This window comes from Phoenix dactylifera, chromosome 18, assembly GCF_051530095.1.
Source record: "Phoenix dactylifera cultivar Ajwa chromosome 18, Ajwa_hap1_PhDact_Kaust_v1.1, whole genome shotgun sequence".
Lineage (NCBI taxonomy): Eukaryota > Viridiplantae > Streptophyta > Magnoliopsida > Arecales > Arecaceae > Phoenix > Phoenix dactylifera.
Genome location: NC_143207.1, coordinates 18,847,715 through 18,874,516, shown reverse-complemented (window position 1 = coordinate 18,874,516; position 26,802 = coordinate 18,847,715). Strand labels below are relative to the sequence as shown.

General features: G+C 43.1%; 2 protein-coding genes and 1 pseudogene across 3 annotated transcripts; all 3 read left to right on the top strand.

The window, feature by feature from the left end:
* The first annotated feature begins 241 nt into the window (after positions 1-241).
* Positions 242-3,539, top strand: LOC103711909 (small ribosomal subunit protein uS19). The gene is made up of 5 exons (XM_008798228.6): positions 242-547; positions 642-793; positions 892-949; positions 2,565-2,699; positions 3,202-3,539. Exons 1-5 carry the CDS (start codon positions 545-547, stop codon positions 3,313-3,315), a joined length of 462 nt encoding a protein of 153 aa, XP_008796450.1. The 5' UTR covers positions 242-544; the 3' UTR covers positions 3,316-3,539.
* A 4,077-nt stretch (positions 3,540-7,616) lies between these two features.
* On the top strand, positions 7,617-11,133 carry LOC103711910 (putative receptor-like protein kinase At4g39110). Its single transcript, XM_008798229.6, has one exon. It carries the CDS (start codon positions 7,677-7,679, stop codon positions 10,230-10,232), a length of 2,556 nt encoding a protein of 851 aa, XP_008796451.4. The 5' UTR covers positions 7,617-7,676; the 3' UTR covers positions 10,233-11,133.
* A 3,152-nt stretch (positions 11,134-14,285) lies between these two features.
* LOC103711954 (structural maintenance of chromosomes protein 4-like) lies at positions 14,286-25,969 on the top strand (annotated as a pseudogene). The gene is made up of 15 exons (XR_016399000.1): positions 14,286-14,694; positions 14,990-15,123; positions 17,115-17,274; positions 17,783-18,092; positions 18,201-18,377; positions 18,621-18,703; positions 18,776-18,984; positions 19,087-19,176; positions 19,282-19,403; positions 19,488-19,640; positions 19,717-19,825; positions 19,937-19,997; positions 20,216-20,350; positions 25,281-25,394; positions 25,554-25,969. The product of XR_016399000.1 is annotated as a structural maintenance of chromosomes protein 4-like (transcript).
* Positions 25,970-26,802: the final 833 nt, after the last annotated feature.

The window sequence follows — 26,802 nt, the reverse complement described above, 5'->3', positions numbered from 1 at the left end:
TTAATAATTTTCTTTTTAATAAATACACTCTCATTGCCATATTTTACCAAAAAATGATAAAGGCGTTATGCCTAAACCAAGTGTTATGTTATATACATACAAGGATGGTGATCCAGTGCATATATGATAATGATATCATCATTTTACCGTATAACATGATTTATAATTTTTATTTTTAAGTCTTTGTTCTAATTTTTTTTTCTCTGGGTGTGTGTTTTTTTTGGGCCCTCTGCAAGGAATCCATGGTGATGAAGCAACTGGGATAATAGGCCTAGAAAAAACTGATGGGAATTGGGAATAGGCCCAGAAGCACGAGCCCGCAAACACGAAAGAACGCCTTTACCCCTAATCTTTGGGAAGAATAACACCAAGCAAGGGTTATCGGAAATGCTTGAGCGAGGGACATAATAGTAAATTCAGCACACAGCATGGTACCTATAAATATGCTTCGACGTCGGGCCCCCAAACCCTAGCGGTTCTCTAGCCTTGTGTGCTGCGCCTGCTGCGAACCCTAACCCTGCCTGAGAGGACGAGCTCGGCAGCCATGGTTGATCCTCAAATCTTCTCCTTCTTCATCTGTTCTAGGGTTTTCGATGATCGTTTTTTGTGATCGTTGTTCGATTTTTTCCTTGGTTTTTTAGGCGGATGTTTCGGACGCGGTGGACGTGGGAGGGGTGCAGCCGAAGAAGAGGACCTTCAGGAAGTTCTCCTATCGAGGGGTCGATCTCGACCAGCTCCTCGACATGGGTACCGACGAGCTCGTCAAGCTCTTCCCTGCCCGAGCTCGCAGAAGGTTTGTGGATTCTTTTCCGTGGCCGTTGAGTTTCTCTTTTTCTTCACCCCAGCTGTTCTAAGTCTTTAGTTATGTTTGTATTCTTTTTACTGGATTAGGTTTCAGAGAGGTCTTAAGAGGAAGCCTATGGCTCTGATCAAGAAGCTTCGCAAGGCGGTATTTTTCTGTCATTTTCCCCACCTTTTTATGCGAATGTTTATTTGGTCTCGTTGCTGATCGTTGGAATGTTGAAATTTGGTTCTTTTTTTTTGTTTTCCTTGATTTTTTTTTAATGTCTTTTGAAAATTCGTGCTTTTATTTTTCATCTGTTTCTGGATTGTGCTTTTTTAGAGGGGAAAGAAAGCGATGGGGTCCCTTAATTGTATAAAAGTTTGGGTGCATATTGTTTTTTTTGGTTCCATTTTTAAGCACTGATATATATGGGGAATGCAGGAATTGTTGTATTGTTTTCGTGCGTACACAGGTGGTGTGAATCAAATAAAAATTGTACAGGAAAGGGAAGGTGGGCATCCTAGAATTGTATAAGCAGGGGCTTATTGGAAGCGTAATCATTAGTCTAGATGAAGTTTTTTGTATTTTATATAAAATAAAAAAAATACATGATGGGCTGAGGCTGATTCAAGGATGTGAGAAATTGATAATAATAGGTATACTTCGTCCAGAGGAATGTAGGTTTGATAGGAATGTAATGTTAATAAAATATTTTATGTTGAAAAGAAGGTTGGAAACATCTCATAAACTGAATAATATGTCATGAAATAGGTGCACTCATAAGTGTGAGATTCTATGGCTGGTTTAATGCCTGAACTAGAAAATTCCATCTAAAATCTAAGCCACTGCAGATAATGATTTTGTCACCAATAGGTAGCTGATCAAGTTTCTAAATTTTAAATATCCAAAAAATATGGAATTTTTTTTTTCTAGATATCCAAGATTATGGAATTTAAAATTGTTTTCTTTTCATGAGATATTCAAGTCTGAAATTCTAGTCCATTGCTTCCTGGCTATGGAGCTCTTGGCATTGCTTTGTTTTTCTCTCCTTTCCTATCAGCGAGTTCCGATCCTTTTGTTCGAAATTTCTTCGTTCGTACCGAACCGCTTGCAGGATCAAATCCTGTTCCACAAGATCCTCTATCAGCTATACATCCTCCTCGCATTTATGCCAGAGATGTCGTCAGTGCTAGCTAGATACTTGTTTTATCATTTATTGACATTCTTCTCATGATCTCCAATATATAGCTAACTCTCATAATCATTTGTTTTTTAATTCAAAGTATTTTGGGCGACTTAACATGTCAACCGTTATCTTGAATGACCAACTATGCATTATATATGCATGTTACGCACATTCGTACCTGCATGTGGAATGATCTTGTGTTATATACATTTATATGATCATCATCTGCTGTAAGTAAATGTGTGTGCAAGGTGTATGCAAAACCATGTATTTGTGCGAAATTCTTCTTTCCCTATCTTTTTGTGCGAAATCAAATTATATCGAACCATATGGATATTGGGGTGTTTTTGGTTTTTTGATTGTGTACATAATCTCTGCTTTCTAGCTGAATTATACATGAAGGGGCTGCTTGTTAATTTTAGATGTTTACCATATTTTAGATGTATACCAGATGAATAGCCATGATCCGTGTTATTGTTATGCCTTTCTTATTTTTTCTTTTGAAGTCGCCAGTATCACTTGTTTCATCTTCCACGCTGCATATAAGTAAACTGATACAGTGTACATTTTTTGCTGCTGGTGGAATGTTTGCAGAAGCGTGATGCTCCTCCTGGGGAGAAGCCTGAACCTGTGAGGACACACCTTCGGAACATGATAATAGTCCCAGAGATGATTGGAAGCATAATCGGTGTCTATAATGGAAAAACTTTTAACCAGGTTGAGATCAAGGTAAGCTCCTTATTTAAATTTATGTGTTAAGAGGAATGATGATATATAATGGCACTCCATTGAGAGATGATGCAGATAGGCATTCATAAGAGATTGTACTATGGCAAATTCTCTTTTTGCATGTGATTGATGTTTAGCAGCCATCTTTTTTGTGGAGGTTTCATCAATTCATTTCTTTGTTCTTCTTTGTTTATTATGCAATCACCTTATTCTTTTCTTCATGGAATCCTCCAGAATCATTTAGTTTATCCATGAAAGGCCACCTTGGCTCATTGCCTTGGTCATCCTTTCATTCACCTGGCTGTAGTGTACATGCAGCTGCATTTGTGCATGTGTCTAGACCAGCATTTGTAAATGATAACTCTTGTTGTTAAGAGTAAGATATTATCAAGCTTAAGCGATTTATTGATGGAAGTTGAATGAGACATCCTACAATAATTGTTAGGTTTTTCCCCATACGACAGAGTTTTCATATGCTTTTTTTTTGTGTTTTATGGCACAGCCTGAAATGATTGGTCACTACTTGGCGGAGTTCTCAATCTCATATAAGCCTGTGAAGCATGGAAGACCTGGTATTGGTGCCACCCATTCCTCCCGGTTCATTCCTCTCAAGTAAAAGCCAAATGTCTGGCAAAGGAACAGAGACCCTGCTTCTGTTCTTGATTGACTTTTTCTTGCTTTAGCCGATTCAAGTTTTAGCTTTCAGTGCGTCATTTCTGGGGAGTAATTTTGACCTTTTGCTACTTGTATCACGACTTGCCAACCTGAACTTATATTGTGTTCTCGAGTTAGTTTTGTCTTTTAAAATTAGCTTACAAGCTCTGATTGCAGCTTCTGTCATTTTATGTTTTACAAATATTAGTTCGGTAGGAGTCATAGGAGCCACTATCCTGTTTCTCCTATGATTGCCAAAGCCGATTTGAGTGCATTTTCTAGGCGTTGCTGCGTGGTTAAGTGAAATTTTGTTGTCTGATAATTACAAACAATTGAAGTTTTAACAAAAGGAAAAAATAATAAAAGGTGTAGTGCGTGCTGTGGTGGTAAACTGGCAATCACCTGACAGCAGGCACCATTTGTTTTGGGGCATTTTGGATGTCAAGGCAAGTTTGTCCGTCCGTTTTTCTCGTGATAAACGGATACATGAGGGCATGGGCAGCTGTGAAGCTGCAGGTCTTACTCCAATGCTAAGACCAGAGCTTCTACGAACTCTGGCGCTTCTGTGATTAGTGGTGGATATTGTTGCCTAGGCGAACAAAAATTATATGGGGTGGGCATGGGTAGAATTTTTATTTTGCCATTTTTCTTCTAGCACTCATCTTAAAAAAAGAAATTCAATTATTTTTCCACGTTTTTTTTAGCACCCATCTTAAATTGAAAATCCAAAAATCAAATAAGAAGACTTGTGCTACTAACAAAATTTGTCAATTTTGATAAAAAAATATGCTTCAAAAATTATATATTGATTTATCTAAAAGTATATATTGGATCACTAGTATTTGTGTATCATATAAGCTTTATAGTATATATCAAAAAATCGATAAGTGTGTATCACTGGCGATGGAGCGTATATTAGTGAATATGATAATATGAAAATTGTGTGTTAATTTGTTTTGAAGTGTGTATTGGGTTGCTAGATGACTAATTTGCTAAGTATGTATCATTTGATCGTATACTGTGTATTAGCGGACATCATGTTCTAGAAATTGTATATCGATTTACTTAGATATGTATTTTGACTTGCTAAATAACCAATTTACTTAGTGGATATTACTTGGCCATGTAGCATATATTTTTTTAATTACCAAATTAATTGATGACTCCGTTAGCAGAAGAAATCTATGATATTTGAGTTTTTTTTAAAGTTGTGCACTAAAAAAAATAATAAAATAGAAAGCTCTTTTTTTATTTTATTTTATTTTTTATGGTGTCTGCCCCATATGATTTTTGTCCTCAAGAGGCTGAGGGCTCGCGTGGATCTGCCTCATAGGTTGTGGGTTGAGTTGGACCAAGAGGTGTTGCTCTTGCAAAATATTCAGCCTTACTGTTTGGATTACCGTTGCCTGGTAGGAGCTTGCTCGAATCCAGGGTTCGAACTTGATCTAAAGGTGTTTCTCTCGCTCTGACATTCAGCATACTTTGGAGTTAAAGCTAACAATGGATCCAGGAAATGCCTATTGAAACAGACAACAAAAACATTTAGAGGCAATGCATCCAGGAAATGCCTATTGAAACAAACCAACTTAAACATTCAGTTAACATGAAGCAACCAAACAAATGTTTGCATAAATTAGCCACGGCAAGCTCATAGCACCTTTTACTCATCGTGACCAGTCGAAGAACAAATAAATAGCGAATGCAAGAAAGCGTATCTTATTTCTAAACCAGAACTCTTGCATAATATCATTACTTCCAAATGGAATGGTTCAATCCAGCAAGCAGCTAAAGCAATTGTTGGTTGTGGGTGTTAAAAAGATTGTTTCTTCTTTTGGCGCTGAGGAAGGCCCGAGGCGGGGATGCTTCATATTGAGTCGCTTGGGTGGTGGCTTAAAATTAATTTCAGACCTGAAGTCCGTGGTCCAGCCTGATTAATTTTTTTTATTTTGAACAGGTCGTATCTCAGCTGAATCTAAACATGAAATTATTTTATGTTACTTGCTATGTACAAGTTCAGCTAGATTTGAATCGAGTATCATGTTTAGAGCCTTCTTAAACAAATATTTCCTATGATCTATTGAACTATAAAATTATCAAAACTCATGCTGTTTTCTGTACCGTTGTTTTAACGTTAATTATTGGAAACAAGGAGAATTGGGACAAGTGTATATATCAATTGAAATGGGTAGAATATTTCCTATGATCTATGGGACTCTCAAATTATCGAAGCTCGTGCTGTTTTCTGTGCCGATGTTTTAACAAGGAAATTATTGGGAACAAGAAGAATCGGGATAAGCGTATATATATCAATTGGAAGGGGTAGAAGTTGGAACTACAAAGGAGCCGTATGTTAGATGAGCGACGATTGAATCAGGAAGGATGATAGATTGCATTGCTTGAGCTATTAATTTTGATATCTGTTCCAAATGATTGAAAGTAATAGAAATAGTAACTAGAGTAACTAATAGAAATATGTTAGATGAGCTATAACTTCTTTCCACCAAAGTATTGCTAAATGACTCCGATGCAGCTTGATAAATTACGAATAGAAATAGTAACTAGAGTAGCTAAATAGGTAGAATTTACTTATGTTACTTTGTCCACGTATTGAAACTAATAACCCTTCCTCTTATGAGTAATGGATTAAATAAATGGTCTGTCTAGTTTGCGTTTTCTTTCCCATTAATTTTTTCTACTATTCAATAAGAGCGATCCTTTGGAGAAAAAAGAAATAATTGTCGCACTCTCATCCTCTGCTAAATTTGAAGCTCTTACATTGCATTCATTTTTATAACCTAACCGTCTTTCTTAATAAATTTGAGCCACCAATTCTATTTTGTGACTTTAGATAGAGTAGGTCCTCACACTTTCAAGATAACTTGAATGTATTCATTTTCATTAATAGATATATATATGGTTAGTTGCCACCACTCAATTTTAAATATGAGCTCCCTCATTTGAAAAAAATGGGTGCCAACTAAATGAAGTACGGGATAATAAACAATTTCACCGCCATGGATGATGATATTAAATACCCACCCCCCACCCCCCCCCCCCCCCCCCCCCCCCCGGGGGCATTCCTTCTAGATTGGAAGTGGTCTTATTTTCAAATATAGGTGGTGTGGCTTCCTAAGTGTTTAACTCAAGTAATTTTAATATGTAGTGCTACTATTGATATTTTGAAGAAAAAAAATAGACAAAAATGTTTGAAATTAACTATTTATCTTTCTCTGCACTGCTGTTGATATGCCGCCTTTAACTCAAGTAATTTTAGTATGTAGTGCTACTGTTGGTATTTTAGAAAAAAATCACATAAAAATGCTTAAAATTAACTATTCATCTTTCTATGCACTACTATTGATATAGTGTTCAACTCAAGTAATTTAAAAAATCACACAAAAATGCTCGAAATTAACTATTTACCTTTCTCTGCACCATCTATTATCATCCATGCAAGACCAGAAAAGAAAATGTACATATGGTAAAAAAAAAATATCAATCCATTGAGATATAATATGCTACAAGAGAACAACCTAGAATAACAAATAAATACTAATTTTTAGATGATTGATTCAGTCCATCTAATATCCTTTTTAGGAGTTAGAAGAAATACAAAGGATCAATATCAGATAGGCCAGGACAAATGATTTATCTATCCATTTAAAGCAATTCATAGGAGAGATTCTCACTAATAAAATATATAAATTCCTACTAAAGAGCATGCAAAAGAGTTGTGGACAATACAATACAAACACGAGGGATTAACTATAGAATTGAAATTATAATAAAAAACCTAGAAACTTAAAAATCAAGGATTCACAAATATAAGCATCCCAGATAAGATGGAATATGTTGCACTTACCTTGTGGGAGCTGCACATGAAGTAGGGCACCGCCCTCCAAGTATTGTATTGCTTACACCGGAGCTGTCCATGAAGCCGGCAGCGCCCTGCAAGTACTGCATGCTATATCCGAATCCGAATCCGGAGGCCCCGCGGCCGGAGAGGAGAGGCAGAGAAAGAGAGTTGGCTGCGAGAAAAAACTTCGCCAGCCCAATGAATCCTGCTCGGAAGTTGACCTGGTCATCATCCTCTATATAGCCTGAGGGCAGTTCCGTCGAGGAGTACGAGCCATCAGTCCATTGTCAAACAGCGTTGAGGCCGCGTTTCTGGGATTCAAACTCTCTCTCTCCCCCTTCTCCCGTTCCCGACTTCCCTCCCGGGACGGAAAGGCACCGAGAGAGATCCCGTTACATCGCCGATCCCTCTACAAGATTTCAACTCAAACCCCAAGAAAACAGAAAAAAATTAGAGAAAACTAGGCCATGATTCGCCGTAAAATGGAGTCGCTTCTCCCCGTGGTCTTCCTCATCGCCTTCGCCTCGTCCGCGAGCGGAGACTCGTCGGCGCAGTTCACGCCGACCGATAACATCCTCATCGACTGCGGCGCCACCTCCCAAGTCACCATGCCCGACGGCCGGACCTTCAAGACCGACACCCAGGCCAATTCATACCTCGCCGCGAAGGACGAGATACGGGTGTCGGTCGCCAACGCCACCACCGACATCCCCTCGCCGCTCTACCTCTCCGCCCGGGTCTTCCGCCAGGAAGCTACCTACAGCTTCCGTCTCAACCGCCCTGGCTGGCATTGGATCCGCCTCCATTTCTACCCCATCAACAACTCCGACTTCGACCTCACCAAGGCCTCCTTCGGCGTCCAGACCGACGAAAACGTCCTCCTTCACAGCTTCGCCGTCGACAACCCGAACGAGTGGGTCCTCAAGGAGTTCCTCGTCAATGCCACCAAGGAGGATCGCCTAGAGCTAAGATTCCAGCCGCTTTCCGACAAGGTCGCCTTCATCAACGCCATCGAGGTCGTCTCCGCCCCCGATATCCTCATCTCTGACACAGGCTCCACGCTCGTCCCCGTCGGCGAGACCAGTGGCCTCTCGACCCACGCCTACCAGACTGTCTACCGCCTCAACGTCGGCGGGCCTGGGCTCACCTCCGCCAACGACACCCTCGGCCGCCGGTGGGAGCAGGACTCCCGGTACCTGCAGTCCAATGCCACCGCCGCCAGCGTATCGGTGTCCCCCAGCGTCGTCAAGTTCCCTGACGGAACCTCGCCATTGATCGCCCCAAGCTTGGTCTACGCCACCGCCGCCAAGATGGCGGATGCGAAAACCGGGAGGCAGAACTTCAACGTCTCATGGCGTCTCAACGTCGACCCGGATTTTAGCTACCTCGTCCGGCTCCACTTCTGCGACATCGTCAGCAAAACGCTCAACGATCTCTACTTCAACGTCTACATCAACGAGAAGATGGCCATTTCTGGGCTCGACTTGTCTACCCTAACCGGAGACCTCGCTGCGGCTTACTACAAAGATTTCGTCACCAACTCCGGCGCCGACCAGATCAGCTTGCAGATTGGTCCGTTCAACCAGGACACCGGCAGTATCGATGCATTGCTGAACGGCGTGGAGGTTCTGAAGATGAACAATTCGGTGGGGAGCTTGGATGGCGAGTTCGGAGTTGACGGCAAGAAGGCCGACGACAACACGAGCCGCAAGGCGGTCGCCGCTGTTGGATTCGCGATGATGTTCGGGGCCTTTGCCGGGCTCGGGGCCATGGTGGTCAAGTGGTACAAGAGGCCGCAGGACTGGGAGAGGAGGAACAGCTTCTCTTCATGGCTCCTCCCCATCCACACCGGCCATTCCAGCTTCATGACCAGCAAGGGATCCGGTTTCGGCTCCCACAAGAGCGGCTTCACCTTCTCCTCCACCATGGGGCTCGGCCGGTACATGTCTTTCGCCGAGCTGCAGGCCGCGACGAAGAACTTCGACCCGAGCACCATCATCGGCGTCGGCGGCTTCGGGAACGTCTTCCTCGGCGACCTCGACGACGGGACGAAGGTGGCCGTCAAGCGAGCGAATGCGGAGTCCGAGCAGGGGATCACCGAATTCCAGACCGAGATCCAGATGCTGTCGAAGCTCCGCCACCGCCACCTGGTGTCGCTGGTCGGATACTGCGACGAGAACAATGAAATGATCCTGGTGTACGAGTACATGAAGCACGGGCCGTTAAGGGATCACATTTACGGGAAGGACCTGCCACCGCTGTCGTGGAAGCAGCGGCTCGAGATCTGCATCGGGGCAGCGCGGGGGCTGCACTACCTCCACACCGGCACGGCGCAGGGCATCATCCACCGCGACGTCAAGACCACCAACATTCTCCTCGACGAGAACTTCATCGCCAAAGTCTCCGATTTCGGGCTTTCCAAGGATGCGCCGGGGATGAACCAGACGCATGTCAGCACGGCGGTGAAGGGCAGCTTCGGCTACCTCGACCCCGAGTACTTCCGGTGCCAGCAGCTCACCGAGAAGTCCGATGTGTACTCCTTCGGTGTCGTGCTGCTCGAGGCTCTCTGCGCACGGCCGGCCATCAACCCGGCACTCCCGAGGGAGCAGGTGAACCTCGCCGAGTGGGCGATGCAGTGGAAGAGGAAGGGACTGATCGAGAAGATCATCGACCCCAACCTCGCCGGCACCATCAACAACGACTCGCTCAACAAGTTCGTTGAGGCCGCCGAGAAATGCTTGGCCGAGCACGGTGTTGACCGGCCCTCCATGGGCGATGTGCTGTGGAACCTGGAGTATGCGCTCCAGCTGCAGGATGCGAACCCGCCGACGCCGCCTGCTCCTAAGATAGCCGACGGCAGTGTGTCCGCCAGATCTTCTTCTTCGTCGGAGGGCGACTCTCCTCGGGCGGTGGCCGAGGAGGCGGCCGAGGCCCGTGCCATTAGCCATGATGTGGTGGAGAATTCGAGCACAGCCGTGACGAATGAGTTGTTCGCTCAGCTTGCGGCGATGAAAGGGAGGTGATGGAGCCTGTAAGCACGAGTAACTTCAGCATCTTCCTCACCCTCAAAAGGATATACGAGGATATATTATGTGAGGGGTTGCCGGGGTTGTGATTGGATAGGTTCAATTCTCTCTTTCTTCGTTTACAAATGGGAGTTGCGTGGTGTTATAAAGGCCGTTTGGTTTGCTTCGGTTAGTGTTCTGATATTTAATATAATACAAAAATTATTATATGTGATAGCTAGGGGGAGTCTGCTGAGATTGAGGACAGTTTTAAGGTACATAAGCAAACAGGAGGAAGGACCATTTTTTGGGCAACCAATTTACCTGAAGAAAAATAAAGGAGAGAGACTCATTTTTCATGAAACACGCCTACGCCCTCTTCTATGTAACTCTGAAGTGCTTGCGCTTCAGCTAGCATCAAGAAAAACTTCTTGGAACGTGACAGAAGAAGTGACTTATAATCCAGCTTCTCAGGTGGAAGGGCTTGGGCTATTGCCATTCAGATGCTGATCAAACTGAACATTGATTACTTGGATTTTATATCAACATGTAGAGCCCATGCCAAAACACGAGACTGCTTTTTGTTGATTGTTTGAACACAGGACCAGCTTCTGTGTAGACGTGCTTGATCATCAGGCAGGCAAGATCGAACCCCATATGTTCTAGACTCGTGTCCCTGGATAATCTACAGCACACTCGATATTGGTCTTACACATGCCATGTATGTGTGTGTGCATGTATATGTATATGTATACTATGGTTGACAAAAATATTAAATATGAAGATCAACATTAAATACATCTCACGGTATCAGCCTGCAGTTTTCTGGAATACAAGCGTGCTGTCGATGCCGAGCCAATGAATGGTATGGTTTTGTTCCATCATTCATATAATAAATATCGCTCTTAACATCAATGAAGGCAAAATAGATCAGGATCACCATGCAAAATAAAATAGAAGTTATCATAATTGTGTGTAACTGACATGAAACATGTTTGAAGAGTTTTTTGAATTAGTAAGTAAGAGCATGGAGATTTCGGTAGGCAATAGCGATTTCGGCGGGCTCTAATCCAATATTAAGATATCCTATCTAAAAACCCAGGCTTTTAGTTGAATGGGCCTAAGTATAAATATGCAAGAGTTTTAGACCAATCTTATGTAGAACTATTATTCCTCAACAGAGCGAGCGGAAAGTTGACCTAAGATCAGAAGTGGTTATGAGCTAGATCTTGTTTTATTCATATCCAAATCCAAAGTCCACCAACTGATTCATAGCAGGCTTGGGAATCAAGTGTTCCTTCTTTTCCCTGAGCATGCAGGTAAATTGCCAAACTTTGTATCCATTATAGGAGCAATGCAAAGCATGCCGATCTTTGTGTGTTCCATAATCACTTTCCAGTGCACTAACCTCAGATGCAGGACCAAAACATGCTAATTAATATAATTGCTCCCTTGGATGCTTAGAAAAGATCATGTATTGATGCACAAAAACATGCTTAGACAAGATCATGCTCAAAGAATCTAGGTATTTGTACATGAGAAAGTAAATGAATCTAATACTATGTACCAAATGAACCAAGGGCCGGTTCTTGCAACTTTAATCATTGTTGATGGCAAAACAAGACCTCGCCACTATTATAAAAGAGGTTGGACTTGGATTCATCAATCTAGAAGTAGATCTGACGAGGCTTATATCTAATTATGGATGTAATCAACCTCAAATTCGTATACCAATTTGAGAGATTTAGTTTGCCCAAGTCGGGTTAACGGGTTATTAGTTTCCGTAGCCACCCGCATCCGAGTAGCGCACCAAAGTACCGCAACCCGTACCCCACCACCATAGATTATAGCGTCCGCCAGAAATGGACCGTTCCGCATTCTTCATTTCTTGCCCCGGCAAACCGCCCCCTTCCCAAACGGGTAGTTCTATATACACCCCCCCTATTGCTCAGGACACCCCCCAAAAACCAAAAAAAAAATACCCAAACTAACCTTTAGTGTAATTACCATATTGCCCTTGAAATTTTCTCAGTACACCCCCCCTTCCTCCTTCCTCCTCCTCCCCATCCCCCACCTCCCCCCCCTCCTCCCCTCCACCTCCCCGTCCTCCTCCTCCGCCTCCCCCCTCCTCCTCCGCCACCTCCTCCTCCTCCCCATCCCCCACCTCCCCGTCCTCCTTCCTCCTCCTCCCCATCCCCCACCTCCCCCCCCCCTCCTCCCCTCCACCTCCCCGTCCTCCCCCTCCACCTCCCCGTCCTCCTCCTCCGCCTCCCCCCTCCTCCTCCGCCACCTCTCACTCCTCTTCCCCCACCTCCCCGTCCTCCTTCCTCCTCCTCCCCATCCCCCACCTCCCCCTCCGCCTCCCCCCGCCTCCCCGTCCTCCTCCTCCGCCTCCCCCCTCCTCCTCCGCCACCTCCTCTCACTCCTCTTCCCCCACCTCCCCGTCCTCCTTCCTCCTCCTCCCCATCCCCCACCTCCCCCCCTCCTCCTCTCCACCTCCCCGTCCTCCCCCTCCACCTCCCCGTCCTCCTCCTCCGCCTCCCCCCTCCTCCTCCGCCACCTCTCACTCCTCTTCCCCCACCTCCCCGTCCTCCTTCCTCCTCCTCCCCATCCCCCACCTCCCCCTCCGCCTCCCCCCGCCTCCCCGTCCTCCTCCTCCGCCTCCCCCCTCCTCCTCCGCCACCTCCTCTCACTCCTCTTCCCCCACCTCCCCGTCCTCCTTCCTCCTCCTCCCCATCCCCCACCTCCCCCCCTCCTCCCCTCCACCTCCCCGTCCTCCCCCTCCACCTCCCCGTCCTCCTCCTCCGCCTCCCCCCTCCTCCTCCGCCACCTCTCACTCCTCTTCCCCCACCTCCCCGTCCTCCTTCCTCCTCCTCCCCATCCCCCACCTCCCCCTCCGCCTCCCCCCGCCTCCCCGTCCTCCTCCTCCGCCTCCCCCCTCCTCCTCCGCCGGCGAGGTGCTCGTTGCTCGGAAGGGAGAAGCCGGCGGGTGTTTTGGAGGGGAAGAGCGGGGTGGGGGGGGGGGTTTGGGGGGTGTAGAGAGCAATTTAGGTGAGGGGGTGGGAAGGGTGGGGGGTAATTTAGGAATTTTTAATTTTTTAGGGGTGTCCTTAGCAAATGGGGGGGTGTAGAGAGTATTTAATTTTTTTTTAATTTTTGGGGGGTGTCCTGAGCAATAGGGGGGGTGTATATAGAACCACCCCTTCCCAAACCCTTCTTTTCTTGGTTTTCCCTCCCAAACCCCCAAAGCTCTCTCTCTCTCTCTCTCTCTCTCTCTCTCTCTCTCTAGCTCAGGGAAGCCGCGATGGAGACGGAGGAGAGAGATCCAGGCATGGATCCCAGCGTTGGGTCGCCGGCGCCGTCGTCGAGGAGCCGAGGCTCTTCATCGAGGAAATGGTGCTGCGGAACTTCAAATCCTACGCCGGCGCGCAACGGATCAGTCCCTTCCACAAGGTCTTTCCCATTCTCCTCTTATTTACTCATCATTTAACTATGAATTCCGTTTCTTTGTTTGCTGCAATATTTGAAGGCGGACAATCCTCCAGATTGTTGGAACAGATCTTTCTTGACCCGTTTTTGCCAGAGCCATTTTTTCCTTTTTTTTGTTTTTTGAATTTCTTTCATGTTTTCGGTTTTTTTTTTTTATTGAGAGAAGATTGAAGCGGGTATCATATGCAAACCCTAGAATCCTTTTTTGGGGGGACATCTTGATTTCTTATTGTCCGATCTAAGATGACATTCTATTCGGGCCGAACGGGAGCGGAAAAAGCAATGTCATTGATGCGACGCTCTTTGTGTTTGGGAAGCGGGTAAAGCAGGTAAATTTCCAGTCCACCTCTAACTGACCCATCGAATGTGGAGATCCTGAAAAGCTTCGCCTGTTCTTTTTGTTTCTGGAATCTTCAGGGTTACTAGGTTTATCACCACTCACCAACCAAAGAGAAAAATAATCAACTATAAAAGCTGAATGGTGATCAATATTATTCTTTCTGCAATTGCTTATGAATTGTCAACGACTCTAATGCCTGCTGTTTTGATTAAAGATGCGCCTGAATAAATTGTCCGAGCTGATACATAATTCCAGCAACCACCAAAACCTGGAAAGTGCGAGGGTCGGTGTCCACGTTCAAGAAATTATTGATATGGTATGCTTTTTGCCGTTTAGATATAAATTATCATACCAGAATCTCGTTTTTGGGTGCTGTGATCATTCAGGATGATGGAACCTACACTGCTGTCGAGGGCAGTAACTTTGTCATCACTAGAGTTGCATTCTGGGACAACTCTTCTAAATACTATATAAATGATCGTGGAAGTAGTTTCACTGAGGTCACCAAGAAGTTGAAAGCAAAACGAGTGGATCTGGACAACAGTCGCTTTTTGATCCTCCAGGGTCTTGGCAAAGCATCTACTAAACTTTTCTTTTTGCCTCTTTTATCGAGAGCTTGGGCCTATAACTTGCAAGAATTGTTCTCAAGAGGTACTTTGCCCAGGGGCTTAGGCTTTAAAAGAAATGATAGGGAAATATGGCTCATACTTAAGATCCCAAGTAATTGGGGTGATACGTGGATTTTTTTTTCATGTTGATACGTGGAGTTTTTTTCTTCCTGCTGGACATCTATATCCATATTTATGTGTTATCTATATCTATATCCCTATCTTTATCAATCAATTTCTCTGTTCTTTAACAACTCTTCTCCATTACGTTAAACTGTAAGAGGAGGGTATGCTCTTGTTTGTGGATATCTTATATAAGTAAATTTGCCTCGCTGTAGGAAAATATGATGTTGCCATATCAACAGCATGTTCTGGGCTTGATATCATTGTGGTTGAGACAACAGCTGCAGCACAAGCATGTGTCGAGTTACTTCAGAGGAAAAATCTGGGCATTGTAACTTTCATGATACTGGTATTGCCATTTGGTTTGCATTGCACTTCCTAAAATTTTTCTGTATGTTCTTTAGGTAACTTCTCTGCTCAAGTTGCATAGTTTAGATAGCTACAGAAATAGTTTGCCTATGATAGAATCATAGAAATCTACATGGTATTTTTATCCTGCTGAAAATCACAATGTGTTTGCAGGTACTGTGTAGATCAATATACATGCTGGAACTTAAAAAGTACTTTTCTAATATTGGATCATGAACGTTCTTTAGCATTTGCTCTTTTCTGTTCTTTCTTTGCTTTTACAAAGCAGCTATTTAGAATCTCTTGACATCAAACCTAGATTCTAATATTATTGACCTCTTTTTTTTTTCAAAAATAGTCCTTCTTTCTATCAAATTTAAACTCTTATTGGTACCTTTATTTGCCATAGATCCAACTCTTATTTTAGTTTACTGAATTTTTCATCTACCTTTAAAACCGATTCTAAATGTTAAATCCAGCCTTGTTTGGAGGTTTGCTTAAAGCAAATGCAATGTAGAACTGTCCGCAGATGATTCATGCATTGGCCACAGAAAAGTGGCAGGAACTTCTGTTTGTGATTTTAGATTGCAAGCAGTAAATATTTGAATATCCAAGACTCTAACGTCTGAATGATTTAGTCTTCTTTTGTGATTAGTAACGAATGAAATTCTCTAGCACCAATTAGTCAAGTAAATATTGTGCATGTCAGCAAGGAGGGAAAAGTTTATCAGGGTGAGGCGATCATCTGTTATACACCTATCTGCAAGTATTTTTATAGACATTCTGATTAGCAGGAAAGGCATGAAGGACATGACTCTATGTAACATCACCAAGGTCACTGTAATTGATGTTTCCATTGACATAGGCAATTCAAATTTTATTATTGATGTTCAGATTATGATCTTGTAATATTATCTTGAGTCATATTATATGATGAATGAGAGAAAAGAGGTCTTTGGCCAAATAACTTTATTGGTGCAAGCCTGTATAGTATATGAAGTGGGTGCATAGAATGGGGCAATTACACGGCCATTGACCGGGAAGGGATGGAGCTGGAAATAAATGAGAAATTATGGCCATTTTGTTACATGGATGCTTGGTTATTCTCTATGGACAACATGGCAGATTCATAGTTAATGAGCTTTTAGGAAGGTTTAACATCTTAATGTCCATTTGCAAAGTGGTAAAAATGGTATCCAAGCTCTTCCAATGTTTTAAAACATGTAATATGTCTGAATATAGCCAGAAATAACCTCTTTGAGGTTGAATTGATGGAATAGGTGGCACCTATGGATGATGCTTAAGATTGAGCTACAGTTGAAGCAAACTCAACTTAACATTTGGCTACTGAGGTAGAGAATTTTCTTATCGAGAGGTGTGAATCAAATGGCATAGGGTTGTTCTATTAATATGAAGCCAGCAAGAGAACTTTATGCCAGTAGCTGAAATGCATTTAAGTTATTACAAAGGAGACCTTACAACATGGATTATGGGATAGGTAAGGGGCAATAGCTGCCACTTCTCTGTATAAAATGTCTGTTAGTGTGATGTGTATGGCTTGCTAGAGGATGCAATTTTGCAATAAGAAGGATCGAGCATATGAAGTATAAGACGACCTACAACATGGTCATGGTTCTCACTTGTACTGTTTTTGAAGGATTCTAGAGGCTCAACTGCATTTTGGGTATGGTGGAACTGTCCCAAGGATTGTGTCAAAACTAACAACACCATCAGCAAGAGGATCTGCTTTTCTGCTTGATATTTTTGTCCTTTCAGAGAAAATGTTAGAAAATTTATGCTTTGTTTAGTAGCAATTTGCTACACTCTGTATGGTATAGTAAATAAATCAGAAGGGAGCTTATGCTGCATAACCTTATTCAAAAGCAAAGTCATGAAAAGTACTCACTTGACCACAAACTATGGTATCTTGTCAAAGTTGCTGCTGAGCTGTCATGCATGAAGTGTAAATTGTTGCTTTATGTAGTGATGCAGGAAAAACAAGTAGGTTATCTACACAAGTTGAAGGAGAAAGTCAAAAACCCTGAGGGAGTTCCTCGCCTTTTTGATCTGGTTACAGTAAAAGGATGAGAGGCTGAAGCTAGCCTTTTTTGCTGCATTGGGAAACACTGTGGTAGCAAAAGACCTTGATCAAGTAAGATTCTCTACTCTTTTCATGACTAGCACAATTCTAGTTTCCTTCAAAATTAGTATACATGATGAGACAATTTTCTTGCTTTGTATATTTGAGTTGACATGCTGTCACCACTTGGTCAACTGAGTGTTGTGATTTTAGTTTGGCCGCTAAGAGTCATTCATGTACTTATATTGTTAAGTAGTCCCCTATTTATTAGGATCCATCACCACAATAACTCTAGTATTTATTCACTGAAGGCCCTGCTTGAGTAAATATTACCTCGCTATTGAGCTGACATTTGTTAAATGAGAGTTGATTTTTCCAGGGCTTTATTTTAGGAATTATTATGCACTTGTATGTTGCTACTTGTCTGTATGAGTTTCGTGGTTGGTCCTCTGAGACTTCATTTTACTTTACATTTTCATTCTTGGAGACTTGGCCTGTGATGTAAAATCTTCAATCCTGACTGTATAGAATGAAAAACGTTGCTCATCTTTGAACAAAGTCCTTTTCCTTGTGTTGTTAGGCTACTAGACTTGGATATGGTGGAGACAGAGAATTTTGACGTGTGGTGACACTGGAAGGTGCTCTTTTTGAGAAGTCTGGTACAATGAATGGTGGTGGAGGCAAGCCTTGAGGTGGTAAGATGGGTACATCAATCAGGGAAAATGTTTCAGGAGAAGCTGTGGCAAATGCTGAGAAGGAGCTTGCACAACTTATTGACCAACTCAATGTTTTGCGTCAAAGAATTGTTGAAGCTACAAGGGGTTATTAGGCATCGGAAAAAGCTGAAGTTCATTTAGAAATGGAATTAGCAAAGAGTGAGAAGGAGGTAGGTATTTGCTGTGCTTGTGTTCACAGCAGATAATCTCAATACTGTTTCATGTGCCTCATAACATGTGATCTATGTCATGATCTGCTAATTTTCTCTTTCATGCAGATAGACAGTTTGAATGCTCAACACAGCTACATTGAAAAGCAACTTGATTCACTGAAGGCTGCATCAGAGCCGAAAAAAGATTAGGTGAAGGGATTGAAGGAGCTGCATAGAATTATATATGTGGAGCAAACAGAACTAGAGAAGCTTGTCAAATGCTCTAGTAACCTTGAAAAGAGAGTAAGTTGGCACACATGAGTTGGTTTTGGAGAAATCTTACTAGTTTCAAGTTGCCGATACATGGAGAATGACTACTGTCTTAATAGAGCACACTTTTCCTAAAAGCTTATTTCTTTTCTTGGGCTGTCATTGTAATTATCTGTTTTCTGGATACTGTCTAGCATATAATAGTGGTTACACAAATATTTCTACTAGTGGAATGATCTTCTAACTTTGGTTACTTGTTTGCTTCTTTATGTTATTCTAGGCCTCTGAACTTCAAAGAAAATTGAAAATGTGGGCGGTGAAATGCTGAAAAATCAAAAGTTGAAAGTCACAAAAATCCAGTCTGTGGGTATATGTTTTAGTAGATTATCTTGGTCTCAGAAAACATGTTGTTGATATCTGTGATCCTCCTTTCAGGATATTGATAAAACCAGTACTGAAATCAACCGCCACAAAGTTAAGATTGCTACTGGCGAGAAAATGGTAAAAAAGGTGATGAAAGGATTGAGGAGTCAAAGAAAGACAGAGAAAAACTTCTTGAGGAGAACGAGAAAATGATGTCTGTTTTTAAAGAGATAGAGCAGAAGGCATTTTCAGGTCAAGAAAACTATGAAAAAACTCAAGAGGTATCAAATTAGCTTTTGTTAACTTGGTGCTAGTAGCTAAAGTAGTCACTAAATGCATGGCTTCATCTCAAATGCACTGTGCTAATCTTATGTTTTTTGCAGCTCATTGACCAGCATAAGGATGTAGTGGATGAAACAAAGGCGGAGTACAACAAACTGAAGAAAACTATGGATGTGCTATGAGCTGCCGAGGTGTTGTTGGATGAATCCATCCATTCCTTGTCTGCCTGCTGTTGTTATAATAAATATCTGACCTTTCCCCCACCATTTACCCACAGTAACATTTACCAATAACAGGCTGATGTTGAGTACAAATTGCAAGACACGAAGAAGCTTATGAAGGACTGGGAAATGAAGGTGAAGGGCTTCAATAAAAGGCTTGAAGAGATTCAAAGGGATCTTGTGAAACATATGGACCAGTAAGTTGGGATAGTTTTGGATTCATGAAACTCTCAAGCTGATTTTTGTTATTTAGGTCTTTGAATGAGTATATGTGGTGGCAGAATTCAAAAAGATGCAGCTGACCCTGAAAAGCTTCAAGCAACATTAAGTGATGAGACTAAGTGATGCCTGCAATATGAAAAGAGCAATTGAGACAGTGGCATTACTCGAAGCTCAGCTGAAGGACCTGAATCCGAACCTGGATTCCATTGCAGTGTACGAATATTTTATTAGTTGGACTTTTTTATTAATATTTGCTCTAAATGCTTAAAATGTATTCTGGATAAACCAAATACCAGAAGAAGTCTCTCTTGTATAATGAACATGTTGCAGAGCTGAACACTGCAACACAGGAGCGTGATGATCTGAAAAAGCAATATGATGGATTGAGAAAGAAAAGGCAAGTACTTTTCCCCTTTCCATTGCCAGTGTAAATCCATTTATGCAATGACCAGTTAATGTACTCCTGGAAATCTTAACTTCATTGTTTCCTGATTGAATGACATTTCAGGTTAGATGAATTCATGGCAGGTTTCAATATAATATCCCTAAAGCTGAAGGAAATGTATCAGGTACGGCAAGTAACTCCTTAAATTATATTTTTAGAGTGCATGTGGCTAAAAATTATATCCTTCTATTGTTGTTTTCATGGTCAGTTGTGCGGAGGGCCTGTTTGTAATGCTGGATTTTAGAGAGACGATGTTAAGATGCATATCCATTTCCATCTTCTCATAATCTGTGAGTCATATTCATAAACCATATATATGCAAAATTTTAATTTGGATTGCAGATGATCACCCTTGGAGGTGATGCAGAGCTTGAACTTGTTGATTCCTTGGATCCATTCTCAGAAGGGGTGGTTTTCAGTTTTAGGCCCCCCAAGAAGAGCTGGAAGAATATTGCTAATTTATCTGGTGGTGAGATGGTATGTTCTCGCACCAGATGCATTTTACTACAGTACTCCTATTGCTTACTGTTGTGGGATGGGGTTCCCAGTTTAGTCCCACATCGGCTAATCAGTGGAAAGGTCTGTGCCTTATAATGAGGAGGTGTAAACCTTTCCTCCAGAGGGCCCTTTTGTGGGACAAAACCGTGAGGGGTGGGAAGGGTGGTTCCACCCGGGGCGCCGCCGGAACAGCGCGGACCCCCGGGAGCGGTCGACGATCCCCGATCCCCGAAGCGGACAATACCTCTGGAAGGGACGCGGATGCTTTCCCTGCTCGGCTGGTGTGCGGGCTGGTGCCGGGGTGCGAACCCCGCATCAGATGGCGCTAGAGGAAGGGACCCGCCCACACACAGACCTTCCCACTGGGGGGGGCTGTGTTGTGGGATGGGGTTCCCAGTTTAGTCCCACATCGGCTAATCAGTGGAAAGGTCTGTGCCTTATAATGAGGAGGTGTAAACCTTTCCTCCAGAGGGCCCTTTTGTGGGACAAAATCGTGAGGGGTGGGAAGGGTGGTTCCACCCGGGGCGCCGCCGGAACAGCGCGGACCCCCGGGAGCGGTCGACGATCCCCGATCCCCAAAGCGGACAATACCTCTGGAAGGGATGCGGATGCTTTCCCTGCTCGGCTGGTGTGCGGGCTGGTGCCGGGGAGCGAACCCTGCATCAGATGGCGCTAGAGGAAGGGACCCGCCCACACACAGACTTTTCCACTGGGGGGGCTGTGTTGTGGGATGGGGTTCCCAGTTTAGTCCCACATCGGCTAATCAGTGGAAAGGTCTGTGCCTTATAATGAGGAGGTGTAAACCTTTCCTCCAGAGGGCCCTTTTGTGGGACAAAACCGTGAGGGGTGGGAAGGGTGGTTCCACCCGGGGCGCCGCCGGAACAGCGCGGACCCCCGGGAGCGGTCGACGATCCCCGATCCCCAAAGCGGACAATACCTCTGGAAGGGACGCGGATGCTTTCCCTGCTCGGCTGGTGTGCGGGCTGGTGCCGGGGTGCGAACCCCGCATCAGATGGACCGCCGGAACAGCGCGGACCCCCGGGAGCGGTCGACGATCCCCGATCCCCAAAGCGGACAATACATCTGGAAGGGACGCGGATGCTTTTCCTGCTCGACTGGTGTGCGGGCTGGTGCCGGGGTGCGAACCCCGCATCAGATGGCGCTAGATGGAGGGCCCCGCCCACACACAGACCTTCCCACTGGGGGGGCTGTGTTGTGGGATGGGGTTCCCAGTTTAGTCCCACATCGGCTAATCAGTGGAAAGGTCTGTGCCTTATAATGAGGAGGTGTAAACCTTTCCTCCAGAGGGCCCTTTTGTGGGACAAAACCGTGAGGGGTGGGAAGGGTGGTTCCACCCGGGGCGCCGCCGGAACAACGCGGACCCCCGGGAGCGGTCGACGATCCCCGATCCCCAAAGCGGACAATACCTCTGGAAGGGACGCGGATGCTTTCCCTGCTCGGCTGGTGTGCGGGCTGGTGCCGGGCTGTTAACCACAAGGCCGAAGGTTCAAGCCCTTCCTCTAGCGCCATCTGATGCGGGGTTCGCACCCCGGCACCAGCCCGCACACCAGCCGAGCAGGGAAAGCATCCGCGTTCCTTCCAGAGGTATTGTCCGCTTTGGGGATCGGGGATCGTCGACCGCTCCCGGGGGTCCGCGCTGTTCCGGCGGCGCCCCGGGTGGAACCACCCTTCCCACCTCTCACGGTTTTGTCCCACAAAAGGGCCCTCTGGAGGAAAGGTTTACACCTCCTCATTATAAGGCACAGACCTTTCCACTGATTAGCCGATGTGGGACTAAACTGGGAACCCCATCCCACAACACTTACTATGGCTTCCACTTGGGTATATTCATCCCTTTTACCTGCCATTTCACAAGCCTGGTAACTTACCTCATTTTTGCCAGCACAAATTTTGAAAAGTAGAATACAACCTTATTCTGCATCATATGTATGCATTTTGTTGAATTACAATGTCAAAGTCTGTAACAGATTTCACCCTATTTAAATATACCATAGACAAGTTCTAAGCTTGAGGAGGCAACTAAATTTGTTATTTGCAATTATTGAAGTGTTGGTAGATGAGATTACTAAATTAGGGAAGAAAACGATTTAATAAGGGTGTTATCGGTGAAAGTTTTTTGAGTATAATTGTTGGAACAAAACAGAATATATAGGTGGTTGCAACTAAATGTTTATCATGGGAGAGTTGAGAAATTTATAGCAAGAGTTTCACCACAAAACTTGGCATTGACTCCCTTGAATTCTATAAAAGATAGAACAGGATGTCTCCAATTGGATCAAAACATAATGTGCAAGTAAAAGTTTTGCTTGGTCGAGACTCAAAAGAAAAACCTTACATGAAGCTATTAAGACCTGTTCTATCATATGGATTTGATTGTTGGGGACCGAGCAGGGCCTGAAAAGATGCTTGCAAAGCGGAGGGATGATGTAGATGTTAAAATTAAAGGAATACTAAAAGTGTCATCAGTCGATGATAAAATAGTAAAAAATCACTTGGGATGGCATGAGATTTAGTTTGAAATAAATTGGTTAGCTTGAAGCATCTTGTGTTGACCTCTCAAAATAGACATGTTGTCAAAACTATAATTTGTCAAGTTCACTCTTTTAGGTTGGAAGTGCTGGATATTTATGAGTAATTTCTTCTCTTTTCTATTTAATGACATAATGCAAAGTCAATATGCTTATCGAATGGATTGATCTGCCAAGAAAAAGTACATTTCATGGATTATAACAGAGACAACACTAGAAGAAGATTGAAGTAACATAGTACATTTTTATACATTAACATTCGTCATGAATATTTCACTTTTATTCTTATTATTTCGAAAATCTTCTTGTTTCAAACTGTTTCAGCTGAAAACCATGAGCAACAAACTGAAATGTCTAAATTATTTGATGGGGTAACATACCTTGATGCCATTATATGTGACCTTGACGAAAAGGGAGAGATCATTCTAAGGTTATGATAGGAAGAAAAATTGAAGGGAGCAAACAAGTATGAAACTATTTCAATAAACTTTCTTTTTAAGAAGACACTTTTTGAAAAGAAAGCATGGGTCAAGCAGGATGCTAGTCAGTGAGGTAGAAATTGTGTACATTTTTTGTTTATAATGTCAAGTGCCTGATAAGGGTGGCTCTGTTGATTTCTTGGTAGAAGGCTGGGCGGGGACTACTCCTAGGATGTGATTGCAATCCAAAGGAAGTGGCATACTGGTTTAGAAACTTAAGATCACTTGAATGTTTTATCTAGCTTCCAACTTGACGGCAATGGGCTTATGAAGGAAGTAGCACACAGGGTATTCCTTTTATTATCGGCAGCACTTCTGCAAATTTCACCTGAAAAAAATCTTGGCCAAATTAATCTCTCTATCCCATTCCCCCCTCTCATGTTGAAAATGATATTGAGGTTTGTCATTGACTTGGAATTGATAGAAAAGGATACTGAAGAGACCAATTTCAAAAACGAAGTAGGGCTTTGCAGTTTTAAAACAGATACTAAGTTTGGATATTGACTATTCAAAAGAAGGCATAACCTTAAAAAATGCAAAACAAAACTTAAACTCAAGAATATGGAAAGGTTATTCAGTAAAGAAATCGTAGATTTTTAAAAAAGAAGATATGGTTTAGAAATTCAAAGGAATGCATCAGGTTGAAAGTGGCTAGATGACTTGAAAGCACTAGCCAAACATTAGATTCAAAGGCATGGAGAGGTATTTCTCTCCACTCCCCTGAAAGCCGATCCCAGAATTAGGTCTAAACTTCATGTTATTCTTTTTATTTCCATTTACATAAGATAATAAATATAAATTAGAAACACGTTCCCTTCGGAGTTGAACAAAGATACACAAAAATTCAAATTTCTTGAGAATAACAAGTTTATTTATCAGCTTTAATTAGAATTCCTGATTTTTGAGGTTGGGATAAAAATTTAAGTTTTAATGCTATGGTATTCCTCAAAATTTAAATGCAAGTAAATTCTATTTTGACCAAAGATTGGTAGCACCCAAATTCCGGTGAGAAAAATCATTTCTCATTCTCCAATGCAGGTAAACCCTGTATTTTAGGAAACATATGCTCTGCTTGCAGGGTGCACATTTTGTAGTTTCCTTAATGAAATAAGATTTTCTCTATAGACCGCCAACCTTTTTCCTCAATGTTAACCTTGAAAGGAAATATTCAATGAATACTTGCATGCTTATCTAGACATCTCTTAATAGCATTTAGATGTTACACGTGAACACCTGTAGCTGCAAGGTGCTTTATTACTAGTTTATTAGTCACATGTCAACAGTAAAATCCGTGTAGCCAGCATTTATTAATCATTAATATAGTCAGATGAGTCTGATGTATCTAACAGGCTTTTTTTGCCTAAAGAAAATTATGACCAAGGAATTTAATATTAATCCATAGGATCATATTTGATATTTGGCAGCTGAATCGTGGAATATAGTGTATTATAGTGCCAGTATTGTTTGCTACTATTATAGTGGCTGCATTGGTGGTGAGTGATTTTCTCCCAGATATTGAACAATGCACCATGCCGTCTTTCATGCTATTTTGGTCTCGGGGCATGGATTGCATGCCAACCAGGTAGCATGGCTTGAAGTTGCTACCCTCATGCAAATGTCGCCAACTGGACATGGCATTGCTTTGATTGTTGACACGTGTTTATCAAAATTTTTTAAAAGAAACAATTAACAGTTACGAGCCTATATTTTAGGGGGACACGTATCTCAGTTATTTCAGTTCAAAACGAGAGCATGCACGGTGGGTAGCATCATGATGGTCCTACCTGAGTAGTATCTAAACTTCACCCTTTGGTCTTGTGATTGTTTGCACTGCATGTATTGTTTATCAATAAATTTTCAGACCAGAACTAATACTTGCAGAGGCGTAGCTCGTTAGCTCTTGTATTCGCACTGCACCATTACAAACCCACTCCGCTGTGTGTTATGGATGAGATAGATGCTGCGCACGACAGATGCACGGTTTATTATAATCATGTATGCTTATGCCTCTTTTTTACCTTGTGATGTATGTTCATGTATTGATATTAGCTTTAGTGTTTTCATGAATACTAGATCTGTGTTCTCGATACATATTTTATCTTTCCCTCGTTAGCATGTAACTTTGTAATACTGATCCATTTGATTTCCATGCAGTTTGAGAAATAACATGTTTGAACTAGCTGACCGACTCGTTGGCACCTACAAGACTGACAACTGCACTAAGAGTATAACCATCAACCCTGGGAGTTTCGTGGATTGTGGAAGGGCTGCTTAAAGTCCACCTCAGACAGGACACAGGGCATGCATTGCAATTTGTACAGTGATCTTTTGAATCTCTTGTGAAATCAAGTTCTTTACAAATATGGGGCTTCATGATGCAGGCCATATATTCATTAAGCGTATTCCATTGTGGGCACAAAAACGTATCCTCCCGAAATATTTAAATCACAAGATCGATATGGATACCAGTAAGTAAAACAATGTGCACGTAAAGGAGAATTTTCTACTAATCTTTTCTCTAGATTTCTGTAATGGTGGTTGAGAGAATAAGGACCTTTGCCCAAAAATCATTTGGATGGTTCCTAGGCATACTGGTGGTGCATCGTGACTTGTCTGCAATCCTCTGATGCAGTCATATCCTACAAGTTTCCACTGTATCTCGTTCGAAGGACCCCCCGAAAATGCTTTGAAGATGCCATTAGAGCACATGAGAAGCTTCTTGGCCCCCCAAGTGGTGCTGCCTTGTCAGCCCAGTTAAGCCATCCTTCCTGACGCATCAATTCCTGCAAGCTATGCTAATCTCATTGTGCCAGGCGGCAAGGATAAAAAAAAACTAGATCAGGTTCTGGGGGGTTGGGGTTATCTGAAAGAGGACCTTCCTGATAAAATAAAAAACTACTAACTTGTTTTCTCATCATGAAACACTGTTTGGGACATGAATCTAGGACCACATGTCGCAACTGAAGCACAAGGGCATTTTCACTCTGGTGTCAATTAGGCGGTCTGCGGACTTCCGTTGCCCTCCTTTTTTTCAGGCAGTTAGGATAACAGCTCAAACCGTTGGATCGGCCTTGTCATCTTCTGCTGTACCTGCCACAAATGCAGCCATACCATTTGGGATCTCTATAGGCTATTATTCTGAAGTCTCCCATTACTGCCAATGGATCTTGCTTCACCAAAGGAGACATTCTTCATTCTATCTGCAATACAATTCTTCAAGCTAGCAGCAGATCGGCCTACCTTTCTATGCACAGGGTCTTGTGGAGCTGACCATGGAAGGAAATTACCAACGAAGAGCCGTTATTCCTTGGGCCGCTGCGGTCACTTTGGTCACCGGTCTGCATCCAAGTAACTAACTAGCTTCAGCGGCTTGCCTTATGCCAATGCGAAGGCTATGGCGACA